At 48.3% G+C, this 22,761-nt stretch overlaps 2 protein-coding genes across 2 annotated transcripts; both read left to right on the top strand.

The window, feature by feature from the left end:
• Window positions 1-6,547: 6,547 nt before the first annotated feature.
• On the top strand, window positions 6,548-8,316 carry MIND_00641100 (uncharacterized protein; the record flags this gene model as incomplete). The annotated part of the gene is made up of 8 exons (XM_037363147.1): window positions 6,548-6,820; window positions 6,871-7,000; window positions 7,054-7,177; window positions 7,224-7,277; window positions 7,322-7,682; window positions 7,730-7,784; window positions 7,830-8,122; window positions 8,179-8,316. The coding sequence occupies 8 exons, from the start codon at window positions 6,548-6,550 to the stop codon at window positions 8,314-8,316; spliced, it is 1,428 nt and encodes a 475-aa protein (XP_037221068.1).
• Window positions 8,317-8,700: 384 nt separating this feature from the next.
• On the top strand, window positions 8,701-10,481 carry MIND_00641000 (uncharacterized protein; the record flags this gene model as incomplete). The annotated part of the gene is made up of 9 exons (XM_037363146.1): window positions 8,701-8,973; window positions 9,028-9,157; window positions 9,207-9,330; window positions 9,382-9,435; window positions 9,490-9,707; window positions 9,758-9,906; window positions 9,954-10,008; window positions 10,044-10,231; window positions 10,284-10,481. The coding sequence occupies 9 exons, from the start codon at window positions 8,701-8,703 to the stop codon at window positions 10,479-10,481; spliced, it is 1,389 nt and encodes a 462-aa protein (XP_037221067.1).
• Window positions 10,482-22,761: the final 12,280 nt, after the last annotated feature.

The following is a 22,761-nucleotide window of genomic DNA, read 5'->3' as shown; positions in this document are numbered from 1 at the left end:
CCCAACTCGATACCAGGAGACTGGGGAGGAGTGCTAGGAGGTTAGAAGTAGCGCCTGGCCCCCAAGGGATGTATGATCGTCCCCTCTGCAGCCAGGAACGGGGCAAGGAGGAGCAGGAGAGGCCAGGGTGTCCGATCACCCCCTTTGCGGGCCCATGTATATAATGCGCGATAGTGTACCATGCACTCTATCGCTTAGATCGTCTGAAGAACTACCTTTCTCCGTGCAAGGAGGTGCCAACGACTCATTGGGCCCGATATGACCCGATTCGAATCTTCGACCACTGACAGTGACAAGGGCCGAGTTAACGGGCTCTTTCGGTTTCCATCTACCCCGCCCGCCCGTACTCGCAGGCCCGACGATCTGTCTGTTCTGTTCCGGGCGTGTGTTCTTAGGAGAAGTCCTTGCACGGCCCGACCCGCAGTCTGACACCATAAGACCTCCTGGACAATCTGCCGGTGTTTCTGAAGTTCGGAATGGGTGATCAAGATGTCGTCGAGGTAGATCATGACATCTCCGGAAAGGATGAGGTCCTGGAAAATGTCATTTATCATTGTTTGGAACGTCGCAGGGGAGTTTGTCAAGCCGAAATACATCACCAAGGGCTTGAACAGGCCTCGGTTGGTCTGGAAAGCCGCTTTCCACTCGTCACCTTCTTTGATCCGGACATTGTTGAAGCCCCAACAAACATTGAGTTTAGTGAAATAACAAGCACCTTTGAGCTGGTTGATAAGGTTGTCGATCAGCGGGAGGGGATACTGGTCTTTGACGGTCATCACATTGAGGGCCCGATAGTCCTGGACGAAGCGGAGTCAGTATATTATTATAATTATTTCTGATTTATATGTCATACATACTGGTTTTGCTTTTTTTTTTTTTTTTTGTCTTACATAATATTTAGAATTCTATCACAAGGTTAATGGTTCAACAAAACCCACTCTGATTCTTTAGGAAGATCATTTTGTTTCCAGTGAGTGATCTTTATCCCTAATTTTCCTGCTCTAGACATGTTGACATGTTTGTGATCATGTGTCCCTCTGATAGCACGTGATGCCATTGCGTAACGCCACGTCACACCACGTCACACACCTCTCCTTGGATACGTCCAGTGACAAACGCCGCAGACAGACTACACTCCGCTTGCTTCGTGGCGGCGATACTTCTGCACTGCGGTGCGGGAAACAGTTGAAGCAGAAACGATGGGGCTGTCTCCGGGTCACGTAAATGTTTCCAGAACTTCTACCAAAGGGACAACGCGAAGGAACGTAGCCTCCCTCAACCGTCTCTATCCGCTCAAGGTCGAACCTATGGAGTCTGGACGCCAAACAAAGCTCTGACGGCACACGAACCATGCTAGGCAATGGCGCGGAGTTGCGACTAGTACCTACCTACTAGTACTCGTCTCTCTCTGGCTCCCTACGGTCCGCAGCCGGCTTGCGGCAGCTTCAATACCTGCACGGCGCCTAGCTGTGGAATCTGGCAACCATATCAACGTCTATTTTGGGTTGGCTTAACCTCAAGAACGACGCCAGCTCATGGAGCTGGTCAATTCCAATCTTCACTTGGGACCGGTCCCCGTGTCCCTGGATCCCGCCACTCCACATGTGGAGAGCTCCGGCCGCGGCAAGGCAATGACACCTACGGCACTGATGTACGATAAACGGACTCTCCATCGAGTTTCGCGAGGTCTGCCGCGGCATATCTCGTTGCTTAGACATTGCACTAACACAAACCAGGCCCATGTTCTCATCGGCCAGACAGGATGCATCGTGAACAAACATAAAGTCAAGGTGCAATATGCGTGGGCGGCCTCAGCCTTGGCCTCGACTTGCCAGTCACTACAATAACTTCTTGGCGATACCTTCAGGGTTACTATATTCAGAGCGGAATCATCGTGTCCTGCCGCTCATGGCACCGCCCTCCGACTCGGACGTGTATGATGCTACTGGTAGTCCAAAGTCCGAGTCTAAGTGAGTAGTAATGAAGCTGGCTCATTCTATAGAGCTAACTGGAATGTACATATCGCAGTCGCGGTATCGCACTAGATTCTGATGAAACATGGATGAAAGCTCATCAACTACGCCGCGGCGAGCCTGACTCGGACTCGCGGGTGGATACCGTGACCAATGCCGCCACGGCAGCTGCCGTCAGTGTCAGTGGAGCGCGCGTTAACATTGCCCTTTCCGCGCAACCTTGTCAGAAAGCGCCACTGGACTCCCCTGGACTCATTCCTTGGAGCGTAAAGCTTCGCGTTGATGAGCTGGCATGCGCGCAGCCAAAATGGATTCGGCCTGCTGGATTCGGCCTGCCAGTGATTACCGCGATTTGAAGCTGCAGGCTGAAAAATACAGGATAGATGTACGGGCATTGTGCTGCCTTTGCGATGTGCCGTATACTCCGGCTGCAGTACTAGTAAGTCCTTCATAGTGCGCCGAAGAGAACTTGACGACTGATTAAAGTTCAAGTTCATCGCAAGTTTTGTAATGCGGCGCTGGATGCAATTTGCCCTGAGCGCCACACCACCATCTCCCTCTCCCGCTAATGTGAAAAGCATGCAGCCGAGCGTGCCGCCCCCGCCCGGCCGCCACTGGTAGAATGATATGATGGACCATTCGAAAGCGAATTTGACCGTTCATATGCTCGCGGGAATTAGAGGTGATTTCATCCTGGTCCGCGTATAAAAGCTGGCTTTACAGGTCTGCATTCCCCAGTCTGGTCTTCTCCAACTCTGCTTCAGAAACTTGAACTCAACATGTTCTCCTTTACCGCACTCAATGCAGTCCGTCTCCTCGCGGCAGTGGCCGTTGTCCAAAGCGCAGTCGTGGCTCCCGTGGTCAATCGCTTGTTTCGTACCGTATTTCCTAGTTGACTGACGCGACGCTCCTCAGCGCAAAGATGTGAACGTCACCCTGGTACGCGGTCCCGTTTCAATTAGTGCCTCGCAGCTCAAGAGAAATGATCCATGCAGACGGTCGACCAGCAGGCGCTCGTCGCCGCGGCCAGCACCTTGATGACGGACGTTAACGATTTGGTCGCGCTCACCAATGGCCTTGTCAGTGACGGCATCACCACAGCGTCCGGCGCCGCTGGCACAGCCGTGGGCGACCTGCAAACTATCGCACAGGTGGGCCGCAGTCCAAAATTGCCCACTCGTACTTAAGTTCATGACCTAGAACATCCTGCCCGCCGCTGGACAGCTCGTCCTCGCGACGCTTAGCAACCCGGCGATCAACGGCATCCTCGGCGGGGGGCTTGCCGGGACGCTCACGGGCTTGACCAGCACCCTTGCTGCCAGTGGCGTGATGGCAATCCTCGGCGCGACTGGTAACGTCGTCGCAGAGCTTCAGACGACCCTTGCGCTCCTTCTCGCCGCTCTCAACGCGTTCGCCGCCGGCGCAGTCGGGCGCCGACCCGCTCACCCTCACCGAGCTCGTCGCGCCCGCGGACGGCCTCCTCGTCAACGCAGGCGCACTCGCTGCAGCGCTCGTCACCACCGGGGGCATGACCGTCACGTCCAGCCAACGCACTTGTCAACCAGGTCATCGCGACCGTGAACACCGTCTTCGCCGACACGGAGGCGCTCCAGGCCGCCGGGCTCTGCAACTGTGTCGACGCTAACGTCGTCACGGCCGTCAACGCGTTGTTGTGAGCTGCTAAGGCCAACTTTTCAATATATTTCATACAGTTGCTTGTTACGTAGTCTCGCTTGAAACACGCATGAATTTGTCTGAGTTCCTTTTTTTCACGATGCTAGCAGAGACTCAAGTCCAGTTCGAGGAAGATAATTATGAGAAAACCCCTTACACTTTCGGTGACTTACCTGGTGTCCGGTGGAGGCTGAGACAAGGGTACCGCAGATCATCAGCTGATGACATCAAGTCACACATGTCACATAGGGTAGGGTGGGCAGGGTGAAATTTCACTTTTTGGACTTGTGTCTGGAGAAGATTCATGGACATTTAGGAGGATTAGAAATGCACAGTTATATGTTTTTAGGACTTGTTGCCAAAGAATCTGGAATGTTTAAGGGCCTATATCCCAATTGGGAGAGTTTGATGATAAGTACAGTGCTAAACAATGACATGTAAGTATGACATTTACATCTGCTTCTTTCCTTCCCATATGGTATTTCTTAAATGGCCCTGGCATAGAATCCAATGAGCCCAGTGCTGTGTCCTGTACAGACACTGATAACAAACAATTTCCTTTTTGGGAAGTCACATGGCTTAGTCATGCTTACGTCAATAGGGTAGGGAGGGCTGGCTTGTCCTTAATTCACTTTTTCGACCCGATGTCTAGGATTTTTTTTGCGAGGTACCCTTGGGCTGAGAAACAAGTTCAAACTACATGGATAATTCAAGTTTGTATATTACTATAGGGGGACTGCTCTCTATAGTTAAGCTTGAAACTATTAATTAGTGCTAGCCAAATATGAATATAATAAGCATTCCAGATATTATAGCATACTCATGTCATATTCACCAATTTCAGAAGGTAATAATTTGTAGTATAATATATTTATACTCAGCCACTGATATTGAATATAATATGAATATATCCAAATATATTATTATAACTTTTAACTACCTATAAACCAGCTTGAACTTGATATTTTTGTCTGGAGTATGACCCCTAGAGAGGCTGTAACTATCATGCAAATCTTAAACCCAATTAGGATACTGTTACCTTCAAACAATCAGAGAGACCGGGAGGCAACATTTTTGCCTGGCTTTAAGGGGCAATTTAGCTTTATTACCTTACTTCCTCAGCTCAAAATACCTTCAGCTAGGGAGCAGCACTTGGCAATGTTTCTTGATGATAAACACCAAAGAATGATGTTCTATCAGATGAAATAAGTAGCCTTACTACAGGTAGAATGAATCTGTACTTGACTGAGAATCTAGGAATTGTGGACCTAATATAAGTATATGAATATCATCAAATATACAAGCTTGATAATAGAGACATTGCACCACTGCCATTGGAGCCATTGAAGATGGCTCATTAAATTGCTTCTTAGTATCTATAGACATTATTTCTTAACAAAAATTGGACATTGACTATATAATAAGGTAATCTATTCTGCCCCCAAATCTGGTCCCAAACAGGCTAAAAAATACAGCCATTGGAGCCATTCAATGGCTGTGGCACAACATCTCTAATATATTATACTCAGATCATATTGTACTATAATCATATTAATTCATATTGTCAGGGGAACCTCCCTTTCGGCCCCTCGGAGACGATTCCGATTCCGGTCCGACTCCGGTTCCGACTCCGGCGATCGCATCACCGCCTCCGTCAGGCGCATCGCCGCCCCCGCCTGGCGATCCCCCTGGGACCTGGCCTGCGACATGGCGCAGGCATACTGCACGGAGCAACGATCAACCTTGGCGCGTCAAGAGCGCAGTATATAGTTCCGCTACCTAGCAGGCGGACCCTTAGAGTTTCTTCTCTTTGGATCCTCCCCTGCTAGGTCAGCCTCACTTGTATTTGCTTACTTCTATTCACTCTTTGGATCCTCCCCTGCTAGGACCTTGATCTCAGGCCTCCGGGGTTGCCCTTACACATATTTAGAATTTAGGTAGGCTGATTTATAATCATAGTATCCAGATCATATTCAATATTTATTCAAAGATATTTATTGATGGCCAGCAATACTTACTATCATATCAATCAGTACATATAGGGGAAGGACTAAGAAAAAGCCCAGAAGATTGGCATGTGGAGATACCAGACACTGAGGGGATTGAAGTGGGGGGAAACAGTTGCCCTCAGGCTATTACTGCACAACACACATCTATCTCATCTATGATCTATAATTATAAACTAGAGATTATTCTAAGTAAATCATCATTGATATATGATAAATCCTACCAAATAAGACAATTTACTGATAGGATGAGTGAGGGCTGAGTATGCTGCCTAAGGGCCTGAGATTACACTGAAATGCAGTATTAAGCCTATACTTGTGTCACTCCCCAGAAATGAAATAAGTATGAACTATTCCGACTCAGCGACAAGTAAAGGTATCAACTAGTCGAAAGTTATTCACTGCATTTGTGTTTTTGTACGAATTACTGTATTGTTAATTTTCATAGACAGTGATACCCTGAAACTAGCGTTGTCATATCTATACGACCCTGAACTTGGGTTATGGCTACGATCAGGTTCCCAGTTAGGATCTTTATCGGCCTCGCCACACGCCCGTGTCGCGCTTGGCGCAGCCAACTTTAAAGCTGGACAAGGATCTGAGCCTGGACCGTTCGGAACGCATGTCGCGACTCGCGACGTTTGTCGCCGGCAACCTGCACCGCCCGGGGAGCGGAAACCGGACATCAGGCACGCACGACGCCGATTGCGACGGAGAAGAAGCAAAAGTCGGAGAAGCGCTGTCACGACGCATCACGAAGTGCGGCTTCTTCCTGCCTCTTTGGGGGCGCCTGGTGATCCGGGCCAGCAACGATAAGCGGGATGGCCCAATATTTAAGCAGCGCGGACGGAGAGTCTCCGGAAGTGCAAACTCTTCCCTTCTTCACGATTTGAAATGGCCGACACGACACGAACCCAGATGGCGACGCTCCGCCAGCTTACGAAGATCATTAACGACTCGCTGGACACGATTGAGGCTACCTACACCACCGCCGGAGTGCATCTCCCGACATTGAATACCCCCAGCTTCTCGCCCACAGACCCATCCGAAGCGCTCCGGGCAGACCCTGCAGTGGCAAAGGCCACGCTCGACGTCATGGCCGCCGCTGCGCAGCTCTCCGCCGAAGTCTGCAGTCCACTCACAATGATGCTCAATGCTTCCCAATCGGTGCGGGACTCGATTCCACATCGAGTGTGCTTCGGCTAACCTCGTTGCAGTTCTACATTGCGTCTTGCCTGAACGTCGCGTCCGAGCTCAACGTCGTCGAGATCCTGAAGGAGTATGGCACGAAGGGCCTCCACGTGAATGAGATCGCGGCTCGGTGCAAGGCCGAGCCTGGACTGCTTTGTGCGCACATTTCCCCCTCCCTTCGTATATCATAGCCTGACACGCCTTTCTAGCGCGAATTCTGCGCCTGCTCGCCACCCACCACGTTTTTCGCGAAGTCACACCCGATGTGTTTGCCAACAACCGCATCTCCGCCGTCCTCGACAAAGGCCAGTCCGCCGCGGACCTGTTTGCCAAGTATGTGCCCCACATCCCAGCCTCCCTGGCTCACCGAAAAATGTAGACCCGAAGACCGTTTCAACAAGGCCACGGGCGTAATCGCGCTCGCCGAGTTCTTGTGCGTGCCAGTTTCCCATCCCTCGTTTTCTCACACATCATCAGCTCTAACGACATCCTGCGCTGCTCCGCGGAATTGACTGCCACCATTCTCGACCCCAAGCCAAACGTGTACCCCTACAACCGCGCATTCAACACCGACCTCCCGATGTACTACTTCCTTCAGCGTCCCGAGAACGCATACCGGTTGAAGCGCTTCGCACTGGGAATGCAGGGCACGGAGACAACGGGCAGCCTTAGCGAGGGTGTCCTCGGTGGGTTCGACTGGGACTCGTTGCCCACCGGCGGCGTTGTTGTAGACGTCGGGTGCGGCAATGGCCATGTCTCGCTCAGCGTCGCGCAGAAGCACCCCAAACTGAAGATCATCAACCAGGACCTGGAGATGCAGGTGGCGCAGGCCAAGCAGGTGAGGGGGCTGTTGTAATGTGTTTCTGGTTAGCTGACTGGCGGCAGCACTGGCAAACCGAACTGCCCTCCCACGTCGAGAACCAGCTGGTCGAATTCCAAGGTATGGCCTTTTCCTTTCCTCGAGGGTCATACTAACATCACCCAGAACACGACTTCTTCAAGCCGCAGCCCGTGAAGAACGCGGATGTCTTCATGATGCGCTTTATCGCTCACAACTGGGACGACGCCAAGCTTGCACATATCCTGCAGAACCTGCGTGACGCCGCGAAGCCCACCACAAAACTCGTTATCCTCGACAAGATCCAACTCTTCGCAGCCCGTGCGCCGGCCGGGGGAGACGCCACCCTCGTCCTTGACGCCGGCGCGCCGCAGGCCCAGGAGCCGCTCTTGCCCAACTGGGGCATCGGCAACACTGAATATTATTTCTTCGACATCGGGGTCTGTCGCTCCTCGTTCCCGTTTGCTCCCCAGTTTGCTGAAACACGTGTCTGTAGGTCCACATAATGCTCGGCGGCGGGGAGCGCACACTGCCCGCCTTCGTCGCCGTGCTTGAAAAGGCCCATTGGCGCCTGGAGAAGGTGTACCGCCCGAAGGGCTCCCACCAGCCGCATCTTGTTGCTGTGCCAATTTAACCTGTACGAGTAGCTCATTCTGAGGAATTTTGAATCATATATCGATACCATTAGTAGGAGCCTAGAGACTGAGAGAGTTCAGGTTTGCCCCGGAGTTATATCGTTGCTCGGATCGATCGCATGACGAAGCTCTAGACGACGAGTAACTGGAGGGAGCTTGATAACGACGCGAGGTGTCGATGTGGCCAACGGCTGTCAGGGACTATGGACAGTGACAACGTTATCGCAACCCAACAAGCAGCCGATCAGGATTCAAAAGCGCTGTCACACATGGGCGCTGGTTGATCCGTAAGATTGGCGACGGGGGAAGCGGGGGATATTCAGGGTATTTAACGTCCTCTTGAGGCATGTGGGCTCTTTTGTTTTGCTGCTTTCCTTTGCTCGATGGCCGACACGACACGCACGCAGATAGAGACGCTGCGCCAGCTCGCGAAAATCGTCAACGAGTCGCTCGACACGATAGAGGCAGCCTACTCGCAGGCAGGGGTTGCCCTCCCAAGCTTGAACAGCCCAACGTTTTCGTCTGCGGACCCGGCTGAAGTGCTGAGGACGGAGCCAGCGGTGGCAAGGGCCACGCTCGACATCATGGCCGCGGCGGCACAGCTCTCCGCCGAGGTCTGCAGCCCGCTCACGATGGTGCTGAATGCGTCACAGTCAGTACGTATTTTGCACCTGTGAAAGGCGGCGGATCCGCTGACTTTTGGGTGGCAGTTTTATCTGGCGTCGTGCCTGAACGTGGCCTCAGAGCTGAATGTTGTCGAAATTCTGAAGGAATATGGGGCAGGAGGCGTGCATGTGGACGAGATTGCGGCGCGAAGCAAGACGGAGACTGGGCTACTCTGTGAGTTCCCATCCCTACGCCGCTCAGGCCGGTGTCGACCACTTTCCAGCTCGGATTCTGCGATTACTCGCCACCCACCACGTCTTCCGCGAGGTTAAGCCCGACGTGTTCGCTAACAACCGCATCTCCGCGGTCTTAGACAAGGGCCAATCGGCGGCGGACTTGTTTGCAAAGTGAGTGGCGGTTATCCATAAGCCGTCCAGCCAGCTTAGGGCATGATGCAGGCCAGAAGAACGATTCACCAAAGACACCGGCATCGTTGCGCTGGTGGAATACTGGTGCGCCACAGTATCGTTCCCCAGATGTTGATGTTTTCTAACAGATGGAGTCAGTTCCGACGACCTCCTGCGTGTCTCAGCCGAACTCACCACGACCATCCTCAATGCCCAGCCAAACGTGTACCCGTACAACCGCGCGTTCGACACGGACCTCCCAATGTTCTACTTCTTCCAGCGTCCTGAGAACGCGTACAAATTGAAACGTTTTGCGTTAGGGATGCAGGGAATCCAGACGACCAGCAGCCTTAGTGAAGGTGTGCTGGGCCAGAGCGGTAGGTTAGGCTCGGAATCGCCATGAACTGGGAGTGACGAATATCGATAGGATTTGAATGGGACACGCTGCCTGCTGACGCGGTTGTCGTTGATGTCGGGTGTGGAAACGGCCACGTCTCGCTCGCCATCGCGCAAAAGCACCCCAAGTTAAAGATTGTCAACCAAGATCTCGCGCGGCAGGTCGGACTAGCCAAACAGGTGTGTAGTCTGTGATTTTCATGAGGCGATGATTGAGCAGTCCGTAGTACTGGGAGACAGAAATGCCGTCCCACATCGAGAACCAGCGTGTCGAATTTCAAGGTGCGGTCTGTTGCTCCGGAAAACAAGAAGCTAAGGCGACGCAGACCACGACTTCTTCCAGCCGCAGCCCGTGAAGAACGCCGATATATTCCTCCTGCGCTTCATCGCACACAATTGGGACGACGTCAAGCTCGCCCATATCCTACAGAAGTTGCGCGACGCTGCCATGCCGACAACAAAGCTCGTAATCCTCGACAAAATCCAGCTATTTGCCGCCAGCTGGGTCGGACAGTGATCCCGCGCTGGCATTGGATTCGGGAGCACCAGTCGCGCAGGAACCGCTTCTGTCGAACTGGGGGGTCGGCAATGCGGAGTATTACTACTTCGATATGGGCGTGCACAACATGCTCGGTGGCGGAGAACGCACATTGCCTGCCTTCGCCGCGGTGCTTGCGAGGGCGCATTGGCGCCTGGACAAGGTGTACCGCCCGCAAGGATCGCACCAGCCGCATATAGTCGCAGTGCCGATGTAGCTAAGTATGCAATCGTCGTGCGAGACGTGAAGCACTTGATGGATGGGAGTTGAGAAGCAGAATTGAATGAGTCACATGAGAAAAATATGCGATAAAGATCAAGTCACAGAATGACACACAGATTCCTTTGAATCGGTCTCTTTCTCGGACCACGATGTCGATGTCCTCCCCTGCTACCAAGTCAGGGAACAATCTTGCCAGTACCGCCGATGTACTGGGCCTCGCCGCTGAGCTCACGACGAGCATCCCAGTTGCCGGCAGTGCGGTTTCCAGCTGCCTTTCGGTAGCAAAAGGCTTGCTGGAGATGGTGTCGGTGAGTTCACTTTCCTCTGTATCAATTAAGATATGAATGTGTTTGTATAGACTGCAAAAGACAACAAGAAAGAGCTCCCGGATCTTATTGTTCAGTTAGAAGAAATCTGTAAAATGCCACTGGAGATGTTGGCCGATATTCAAGATGTCAAGGATCTAGTGATAGTATTGCAGAGGTTGTAGGTTCATTACATTTATACTGATATTGAAACTTTGTATAGCAAGCTTGAACCTTTTATCTCTGAATGCCAAAATCTTCTTCAAACCTCTAGTAAAAAGAGAAATTTCTGGAAGAGTGGACCAATCAAAGAGGATATCAATAATCTCAAGGCAAAACTTCAGGCTCATCTTCAACGATTTATAGTTAGTCTCCAATGAACAATATGCAAAAGAATTTGATATTGATTTTCATTATCAGGGAGACATTAATATAGCTTTGGTCAAACAGCTTCACAGATTCTATAATGAGAGTAAGAAGTCTGGTTTATCTAATTATTCAAATCCCTGATCCCCTCAAGGCAAAATAAACAGAACTCTGGATAAATTAGAAGCAAAATATACTCTGGCTCAGTATAATGCTGACAATACACCAAACCCTTGTTTGGAACATACAAGAGTGGAAGTCATCACAGAAATTATCAATCGGCTAACTCAGGATCAATACATAGAGCAAATTGTGCTGCTTACTGGATCTGCAGGGTCTGGAAAGTCAACAATTGCAAAAACTGTAGCCACCAAACTGGCAGAGGAGCATTCTCCACATGCTCTTGCTGCCTCATTCTTCTTCTCATACCGCTTTGCTGAACGAAATGATCATAGGGGCCTGCCTGTCTCTCTGGCCTATCAGTTGGCAAAATATAGTTCAGCTTTCAAAAAGCTTCTGGTAGACTTTTTGGAAGAAAACCAGTTCCAGGTTCTCAATGAAGATCCCACAAACCAGTTCAACAAACTTGTAGTTCAACTGTTACAGCAGTTGCCTATAGTGCCTGCCAAGCCATCCTGGGTTATTTGTTTAGATGCTCTTGATGAGTGTGGCCAAGATCATGGACAGGTGGTTGTATCCTGGCTAACAAGTGCAAGAGACAAGATTCCTGCACATGTTCGTTTTTTCTTGACTGGCAGGCCACAAGTCCCTGCTACAATCATGACTGGTCCTCTCGGGGCATTTTCCTTTGAGATTAGGCTAGACAATCTGGATAAAACCATTGTAAAAGCAGACATTGAGAGGTATCTCAAGCATTCTCTGCCAATTGCATCTCCAAATTGGCAGGATAAGTCAATAGCATCATCTACAATTAGCTATATTCTAGATCATGCAGCTGGACTATTTATCTATGCAGCAACCTCTGTAAGGTATATTGATGCCCTAGACTGTGAAAATACCTGGGATGAGCAGGCAGAATATCTCAGACAAATACAAACAGGCCATGAAGATCTGAACACACTATACTATAATGTAGTCTCCCTTGCTATTCAGCAGCCAAAGGTCAAGGCTGAACAATGGAAGAAAGATCAATATCAGCAACAATTGCATATTCTGTATACTGTGCTAGGACTTTTGGAGCCTCTTGGCCTCAAAGATCTTGCCAGAATACTAGATATGAAGCAGGAGAAACTTCATAAGTCTCTTATGAGACTAAGTGCTGTGGTGTCTGTTCCAGCTCTAGGTGACTCTAGCCTTGTGCAGGTATATCATCTGTCTTTCACAGAGTTTATGAAACAAGCACCATCAAATTTCCAGAATCCAGATCTAAGCTGCAACTCAAGAGAGGCTGAAATCTTTACCTTACAAAGAACTGTCAAGATATTACAAGAAGATCTCAAATTCAACATTTGTAAACTTGCAACATCATACAAGCCTAACCAAGAACAAGATTTAGATGTTGAAGCATGTATTCCACCATATCTGAGATATTGTGCTATACACTGGATTCAACATATTACAGAAAGAACACAGGATGAAATTTGTATTCAGAAGTTTATGATGACCAAGTTGTGGTTATGGCTAGAAGTGATTGGGCTGCTTGGGGAAGTAAGCAGAGTGGTAAACCAAGTGATGCAGGTCCTGACATGGGCTAAGGTGAATACTCTGATCCCTAAGCTGAAAGCTCATATTACATAGAATGAGAAGTCCAAAGCTACATTCCAGGAAATTGGTAATTTTCTGCGAGTGTTTGGTGGATGCATACAGCACAACACAGCACATTTATATATATCGGCCATGAGTTTGATCCCTGCAAGTGCCAGAACATTGGCTTCACAAGTGGAGCAGGGAGGATGGACCAAACCAATCACAGTTATACAAGGGCATTGGAGTTCCTGGCCACAGCTTATTAGGACCATAAAACTGGGAATCTCAGTCAATGTGATAGCATGCTCACCAGATGGCCAAAGTATTGCTATAGGTAGTAACCATGATATCAGTCAATGGAACATAATAACAGGTCACTTGATTGGACATCCCTTGACAGGACATACTAGCTATATTTCCTCTATTGCATACTCACCAGATGGTCATTATATTGTCTCTGGCTCTGGTGATAACACTCTCCGAATCTGGGATGCATTCACTGGGAAACTTGTTGGAAATCCTCTTCAAGGCCATACTAGCTATGTTTCTTCAGTTGCTTATTCACCAGATAGCCATTATATTGTCTCTGGCTCTGGTGACAGGACTGTGTGTATATGGAATGCATTTACTGGCATTGGAAATACTCTTGGAGGACATAGTCATGATGTTCTTTCAGTTGCCTACTCACCAGATGGTCAGCATGTTGTCTCTGGCTCTGGAGATAAGACCCTCCGCATATGGAATGTACTTACTGGTGATACTGTTGGAAATCCTCTAACAGGACACACTGATGATGTCTGCTCTGTTGCATACTCCCCAGATGGTCAATATATTGTTTCTGGGTCTAGTGACAGTACTGTATGCATATGGAATGCACAAACTCAAAATCTTGTCAGAAGTCCTCTTACAGGTCATACCAATGTTGTTTTCTCTGTAGTCTTTTCACCAGATGGCCAATATATTGTCTCAGGCTCTGTTGATAAGACTCTGCAGATATGGAATGCACTTACTGGAGATGCTGTAGGGCCTCCTCTAAAAGGACATACCTATAGTGTCTACTCAGTGGCATATTCACCAGATGGCCAGTATATCTTTTCTGGATCTGCTGACAACAACATATGTATATGGAATGCACTCACTAGAGATCCCATTGATATTCCTCCTCAAGAAGATATGAGCTGGATAGACATAGTTTCATTCTCACCAGATGGTCAATATATAGTTTCTGGCTCTCCCAACAAGACTGTGCGCATATGGAGCTTCCTGAGTGGGAGTCTTGTAGGGCATCCTCTTGAGGGACACATTGGTGTGATTTGCTCAGTTGCTTACTCCCCAGATGGTCAGCATATTATTTCTGGCTCTAGTGACAGAACTATAAGAGTCTGGGATTCACATACTGGACAGTCTATTAGGCATCTCAAAGGACACACTGGTATGGTGTGCTCTGTTGCATATTCCCCAGATGGCCAGCATATTGTCTCTGGCTCTGGGGACAAGACCCTGCATATATGGAATGCACTCACAGGAAATCTTGCTATGCCTCCTCTTGAGGGACATACCCATAGTATTTTGTCAGCTATCTACTCCCCAGATGGCCAGTCTATTGCATCTGCCTCAGATGACAGAACTATACGTAGATGGAATGCAGCTACAGGAGATCTTATTGGCCACCCTCTGGAAGGACATACTGGCAGTGTTATGTCAGTGGCATACTCACCAAATAGCCAGTATATTGTTTCTGGCTCTAGTGATAATACTGTGCGAATCTGGGATGCACTCACGGGAGATCTAGTAGGAAAGCCTCTCCAAGGACATACTGACATGGTCTTCTGTGTTTTGTTCTCACCAGATGGCCAGTATATTATATCCAGCTCTCGTGACAGAACTATCCGGATTTGGAATCCACTTACCAACAACTGTGTTGGGTGTCTTGAAGGCCATACAAATGATGTCTGCTCAGTTGCATGCTCACCAGATAGTCAGTATATTGTTTCTGGCTCCCATGATAATACTCTACGTATATGGAATATTCCCAGGAATATTCTAGATCATGATCTATCCTTACCAAACTCTTATCCTGTTGCAAATGTAAGTTATGCTATAATCATTTCCCATTGATATCTTTCTAATATCATATATGAATCTAGTTGTCACCCTTTTGGAAGCTAACAGATGATGGCTGGATCCTGTCTGAAGAAGGAGACCTTCTCTTCTGGTTGCCACCCCACCATCAAGCTGGCTTTCATATGCCCCTGACTACCAAAGTTATTGGAACCTCTGAAATCATTCTGTCTTATGATAACTTTGTGCATGGGAAAAACTGGACACAATGTCATTCTTAGACTGGTATATAGTATTTGAATTGAGGCAGCATTTATTTTGTGGTGGCTCTATTACTGACCATAATATGTTAGCATGTGATCAAAAAGAAAGAAGAGAAAACCATGAGTATTTTGTATGTATAACCCTTAAATTTCGAAGGTACATTGAAGACCCTAGTGTAGTTTGGTATTGTAAAAATTAAATAGGACTACAACATTGAAAAACCTATATATTCTAGTATTTAACTCAATTTAAATGCCAATTTTAGGGTGACATTCAATATGAAAATTTAAATTTAAATTGTTTCTTAATTATAGGAAACATCAGGTATTATTCTGGGACGTGTTTTTGCTTAAATCAAGAAGTTGTATAAAATCAGCAGTATGATGTGTGACATGAAAAATTGCATATAATACTACAGCAGTAGCACACTGCCAACCCATATCACAAAATCATGTCAACCATTAGATGAATCCACTCAAAAGATGCAGCATGTGCTGGTCCCGCCATCTTGTTTGTGACCCTAGCTCTCATACTTATAATTTACTGCACTGGTAACCTCAAAATAAATATTAGGCCACACTTCTAACTAGTTCAATATGAATAAATTAAATTTCAATTATTTATGCCAAGTTACTTATAGGGTGGATCAATCAGCCTAATATAAGCAGCTTGCCATGAATAATATTATGTTATATATGGCATATATGAGTAGGGTATCAATATATCATTGCTAACACATAGAATTTAACTGTCTATCTATATTGCCATGAATTTGCTTTTCTAATAAGAAAGAAAAGCATGAATAACTACATCTCATGTCATATGCTGAAACTCTTCCATTAGCATTGTGTTCAATAAGGCATCTTTGCATAGACCTTGGACAGTAGCTGTACTCAACACAATGTGATGCTCAGTATATTCAGTGATTCCTTGGTACTTTAAATAGATAAATATATATATATATATATATATTCACCCCCTGGGAATATCTGGTAAAGCACGTAAGGAACCCAATGTTTTTCCAGTGGTACAATCAATTTTTGATGGGCAACAGAATGTCCTCAAACACAGTCAATTATCTGTCTCTTGCCATGAAACTTGGTATAATGAATCTCTGAGTAGCCAGGAATATGCTAAAAAAAAGTTCAGGCGAAAATACACAACATTGATTGAGATAGAGAACAATCTATGCAGGTGATTTGAAGCGAGCTTCTGTTCCATATTATACTTTCAGGCCTATAAGCTTAGATAGCCCACTCTGCCATAGGCCCATCATCAGGTATTTGATGAGAGGTGAACATGTTGAAGAGTTGATATGGCCTGCCATGTGTGTTTGGAGGTTCTAGGTACATAAATACCTACACATATACATATACACATATATATATATAAAAATTGCAAATTTTTTTTTTACAAAGATTGAACTTTTTAGCCCACCTTTTGATTGCATCGGTGGTCACATGAAGCTGATCGGGAGAATATATTACTATATATGGCAGGAGAGGAGGGCAAGAGCCTAGCAGGGGAGAATCCAAAGAGTGAATAAGAGCTACGGAAATACACGGAGGGAGTGGTCAACATATGCGCAAAAGGTGTGTTATGGTAGGCAGAGTGGGACATATAAATATAGGTGAAAAGTTCCTAGGGCATTGGAGAAATACTGAGTGGGGGAAAGACCTTCAACAACAGGGGAAAAAATGGTGATGCCGTAAAATTAAAATAAGGGGAGGACTTGTAAATCTTTGAAGATTTGGAATTTGATTTCTGATAAAAAAAGAAATGCCGCACACGCCTGGTTCTTCATTATACCAAGGCGGAGAACAAATAAGTAATGGGGGTATGCAAATTGGGACATATATATATATAGTTTATTTACTCCATAAATCCGGAGTGTTTCGCATATATCAACAGTCCGGAACATTCATGGCGGGGGTACGACGAGCATGCGGAGGAAGAACTCGTGCCCGTCGAAGCTGACCGCCTCGAGGATGCGGATCTGGCTCGCACAGATGCCGTTGCCGGTGGCGCGGTGCTGCCCGCGGCGCGGCGCGGGGCTCAGCGCCATGTGCTCCGCGAAGCCGCGCGCCTCCGCCTGCGCGGCGTCGTAATCCCCGGGTTTCTACGGCGAATCAGCACAGACCGATAAAGAAAGAGCAGCGGACGCACGGCGGCGAAGCGGGCGACGATGCCCGCGATCTGGAGGGCGAGGGTCTTGCGGGGGACGTACGGCGCGCCGCGGGCGTCGTCGACGAGGAGGTCGAGCGGGAAGACCGCGGGCGGGTAACCGGGCCACTCGACCACGAGCCGGCCGCGCCGCTGCAGCGCGCGGAGCTCGGGCGGGACGGCGCGCTCGAGCGGCGCGCCTGGGTCCGCGATACCTTGGCCGCAGTCCGCGTCGGCGAGCGCGACGCCGACGGGGCACGCGCCGTGTGACGGCGCGAACGGGAACGCGATCGGCACGGCGCGAAGCGTGCCGAGCGAAGCCGCCGGGTCCGGGAGCAGCCCCGCGAGGCGCGGGACGTACAGGCCCTGCACGCCCGCGTGGCCGTCGTGCGTCTTGGACTTGGAGCGGGCGAGCGCGGGGAGGGGGTGGTTCTGAGGGTATGCATCAGCGGGTGGAATATGCGGGCAAAAGACGCACGTTGACGAAGGACGCCTGTGTGTCCGGGTAGCGGATCGGGGAGCGCAGCGCCTCGGCGAGCTTCCCGGCGAGCAGGCCCGGCGGCGCAGGCGCGAGTGCGGCCGTCACCGACCGGCGGGCGGGGGTGCCGCGCGCGGGGGTGCCGCGCGCGGGGGTGCCGCGCGCGGGGGTGGGGCTCGGCGCGAGGAGGACCGCGGCGCGCACGCGTGCCACCGCATCGCGCTCCCTCGCCCTGCGCTCCTCGCGGTCACGGTCGCGGTCGATCCAGTTCGGCCCGTCCGGCGGGTATGTCGTCTCGGTGTGTGGCATGTATTTCTGGAGTGGCATTTCGAGTGTAGGATGGTTTCGAGGTGGCCGGCCAGCGCTGGGAGACGCGTCTTTTATACCACGCCTCCAAGCGGCCCCCAAAGCGCAGGGATCCTAGCGCACAATGGCCGCTTTGACGCGCCGCCACGCCGCGGCCGCGCTTTGTCCTCTTTCCCCCGACGCTCCGGCCGACTGCGAGTGCGCACGGCCCACGTATGATCCTAGCCATCCAGATCTGTGGTTCCGGGACAAACAACGAACCAGCGTCAGGACCGGACACTAGTACTCACCCGTTCTCTTCACTGGACAGGCATTGCCACGCCGCCCTCCGCTGAGCTGCTGTCATGGGCCTCCTCAGAGCCGCGCGTGACACCATACCCTACCGGCATCGATTCCTCGGTCCCGGACGGGCGCTGGTCGTACCAGAAGAAGAGGCTGTGCGCCGGCTAAATGTCACGCCCCCTGCGTGACCAGCCGACATCCGACTCCTCCCGAACGATCACAATGAACAACATCGACCAGCTGGCCAGGGGGGTGTTAACGCTCAGCCCATATGCGAAGTCTCCTTGGAGCAGTAGCGTAAGTACTTGCCCGTGGAATTTATAAAGAAAACAGAGTGTGAACATGGTGACCCTAATTTCATGCTTCGACCGGATCGCAGTCAATCCGAATTCCACACAGACAGCTTGAACGGGCGGAAGCATACCTTCCGTCGAATCTGCCTCAGGGTGAGTGCAAGGTGAGTGGGTGACCCACTGGCAAAGTCGTCACACGGCATGCGGCAGCCTGCCTGTTGCTTTCCACCACCACTACCGTAGTTTTCAGACACCACAGTCAACCCTGCACTCTCGACCCTTACTGCCACAAATGTCTCCTGCAAATTGGAATCCAGATTCAGATGTGCCATCTATAGTCAATATCTTTGGTGAGCCGCTGGTTGCTTCAGATGTGATTCGTGAATTCTAGGGCTCCAACCATTTCCATTTGTAAATATTTACAAATGGTAATAAACATTTAAACACCCATTTATTTGTGAACATGGGCAAACATAAATTAAATACAAATAAATAGTTCAAATGGTTTTCACTCCAAACACACCCAAATCGATCTCAATAGTGTGGTTTAAGTATCTTTGAACCTTAGAAACATTTACACTCATTTTAGAACCAACATTCCATCACTACGAAGTTTATATTACAACTCCTCCTTAGCACTGAGCTGCATTTGATCTTTGATAATTTGGTGATATAATCAATAGGAAATATACTTTGCATTGAAAGGGACTATTGCAGCTTGAATGAACATATTTCTCATTGGTAGATGCATATAGGACATGAAAATTGACATGATATATGGCAAAATTTGTAAACAGACAGCTCAATTTTACTTGATGGGAAGAAACCATTTACAAATAGTTTTAAACATTTATTACTGTTTGTATTTGTGTTTCTATTTTATTTGAAAATTTCACAAACAGAAATAAAATAGTTGGAGCCCTAGCACTGAATTCTCTGAAAGATAATCAAGGTGGTGCTGGGGGCTCTGGAGGAGCTGGAGGACAGAATGGGGGGACCGGTGGTATAGGCCAAGCTCCAAATGTGACCTTCAATGATAACCGGTATCATATCTTGTCTTTGTGCTCAAGCAGTGGAATCAATTAATAATTTACTTAGGATATATACTGGCACTGATCAAACTATACAGGCCAAAGGTTTATCAATGTGATATCTTGTTCCCATGCTGATAAATGTTTTATAGTGATAGACTGGATCTCCCCAATCAATGTTTTCCCTCGCCACCAGGCAATCCAGAATGCACGGCAGGAACAGACTGGTGAATGGTTTTTAGCACATCCAGAGTTCCAAAAATGGCAAGCACATGTGGGGGATATTCTCTGGTGTTCTGGAATCCGTAAGCCTAACAACTTCTCTGGCCATTCTATAGATTAATCCAACCAGCTGGAATGGGCAAAACAGTTCTTGCGTAAGATAGCCTTTTTGACACCGATTCTCACTTTAATATTTGTGGTGCAGGTCCAAAGTAGTGGACCATTTATCAGAGGCAAAACAGCAAGATACCATGATTGGGGTGGCGGTTCTCTATCTCAATTACAAAGAAACCAAGATTCAGACTGCACAGAATCTTCTAGGAGCAGTATGGAGACAGCTGATCCTAGATCAGGATATTGTCCAGGCTACTGATCTCTTCAAGGCACATCAGAAGAAGGGGACAATACCAACCCTCAATGATATCCAACAATTGATCATATCAGAGGCCTCCAAGCTCAAGTCTGTATATATCATTATTGATGCATTAGATGAGTATATGGAGAGAGAACCACATATCCTTTTCAACCATTTTCTCCAGTTAGGGGGAAATGTTAATTTGATGATAATGTGTAGACCCCACATACCAATCCCTTCCCAGCCCTCTCTTAGTTTTCTTGAGCTTCAAGCCAATGAAGAGGACATGAGAGTCTATATCTCAATGCAGATCAAGGAATATCATATTTTAACAGCACTGATAGAAGAGCATGAGACTCTAAGGGATCAAGTTCTTATCAAGGTCATGCACAAGGCAAGAGGAATGTTAGTTAATTTATACAAGATGGCCAGAAAAAAATATATAACTGTTTTGTTAGGTTTTTGCTCATCAAGCTCCAGCTGCAACTGCTCAGTGAGGTTAGGACACAAGAGGCACTTGAAGATGCTCTTGAAAAATTACCTCAGGGCTTAAACTTAACCTATCAGGAAATAATAGACCGTATTAAACAGCAGTCCCCAGACCAGAGACAGCTGGCTTTACGGGCTCTAGGATGGGTCTCCCATGCAAAGCGGCCTTTAACAAAGATTGAGTTGCAAACAGCTCTTGCAATAGAACCAGAACAACGGGCCCTACCTACCAGCAAGCAAATGGTTAAAATTGAACATATTATTGAAATGTGCTATGGTCTTTTATGTCATGATAGTAGATCAGATATCATTCGTCTGGCACATTATAGTACACAGGAGTATCTTGAGAGTCTACGATTCACAGACTGTGTGAATATGAACATATTGATTTCAGAAACTCTGATAGGATACATTTACTGTATACCATTAAATGATAAAACTATGCAAAAAAGAAGAAATTGCACGAAAGTATCCCCTACTGTTATATGCAACCCATGTTTTGGCTCATGTAGCACAAAGTGCAGAATTTCAGCTACAGACTTCCTTTCTTCAGTTCTTACTCTATATGGTCCAAGATGAGAAATGGAAAGTGTGGTTTGAATGGACAATACCAGAGAGTTGTTTAAAGAGACTGCAAAATAAAATAGCATATATTGCTGTTGCAGGGGGCTTGATTCAGTTGGCTGAAAAGCTAGTTAGCAAATGGGATGGCAATTATGAGATAGAAATATGGATTGCATCATGGACTGGTAACCATCTTATGGTGGAAATGCTACTGGGGAAGACTGAGAGGATGTTTGAAGGATCATGGCTTGGAAAACATTTAGCAATAGGTAAAATGCTCTCAAAGACATGGAAGCCTCAAGAGTATATTGATGAGCAGTATGGGCCATCTCTTCAGGTTGCAGCAAATGAAGGATACATAGAAATTGTGAAACTGTTGCTTACATCGGGTGCACAAATTAATCAGGTAGCTGGGTGGGAGGGAACAGCCTTGAAAGCTGCTGCCCATGGAGGACACACAGAAATTGTGAAACTGTTGCTTGCTGTTGCTTGCATTGGGTGCACAGGTAGATCGGGGAGCTAAGCCATATGGAACAGCCTTGCAGGCTGCTGCCAGGCAAGGGCACACAGAAATTGTAAAACTGCTCCTTGCATCAGGTGCACAGGTAGATCTGGTAGGTAGTTTCCCAGAAACAGCCTTGCAGGCTGCTGTCTATCAAGGATATGCAGAAATTGTGAGACTGCTCCTTGCATCAGGTGCACAGGTAGATCCAGTAGCTGGTGCAGATGGAACACCCTTGCAGACTGCTGCCTATAGAGGACATACCGAGGTTGTGAAACTGCTGCTTGCATCAGGTGCTCAAGTAGATCTGGTAGCTGGTCTATATGGAACAGCCTTGCAGGCTGCTGTCGATAGAGGACACATGACAATTGTGAAACTGCTCCTTGAATCAGGTGCCCAGGTAGATCTGGTAGCTGGTCAGAGTGAAACAGTCTTGCAGGTTGCTGCCTATAGTGGATACACAGAAATTGTGCAACTACTGCTTACCTCAGGTGCACAGATAGATCTGGCATCTAGTTGGTATAGAACACTCTTGCAAGCTGCGGCCTATAGAGGACATACTGAGGTTGTGAAACTGCTGCTTGCATCAGGTGCACAGATAGATCTGGTATCTAATCAGTATGGCACAGCCTTGCGTGCTGCTGCCTCTAGAGGACACACAGAGATTGTGCAACTGCTGCTTGCACTAGGTGCACAGGTAGATCTGATAGCTGGTTGGTATGGTACAGCCTTGCAGGCTGCTGTCTCTGAAGGTCATATAGACATTGTGAAACTGCTGCTTGCATCAGGTGCAGAGGTAGATCTGGTATCTGGTCACTATGGCACAGCCTTGCAGGCTGCTACTTATCAAGAACATACAGAAATTGTGAAACTGCTCCTTACATCAG

Source organism: Mycena indigotica (assembly GCF_014461135.1).
Source record: "Mycena indigotica strain 171206Taipei chromosome Unknown Mind.scaff0005, whole genome shotgun sequence".
Taxonomy (NCBI): Eukaryota; Fungi; Basidiomycota; class Agaricomycetes; order Agaricales; family Mycenaceae; genus Mycena; species Mycena indigotica.
The sequence above is the reverse complement of the archived record's forward strand: the minus strand, read 5'-3'. Positions and strand labels throughout refer to the sequence as shown.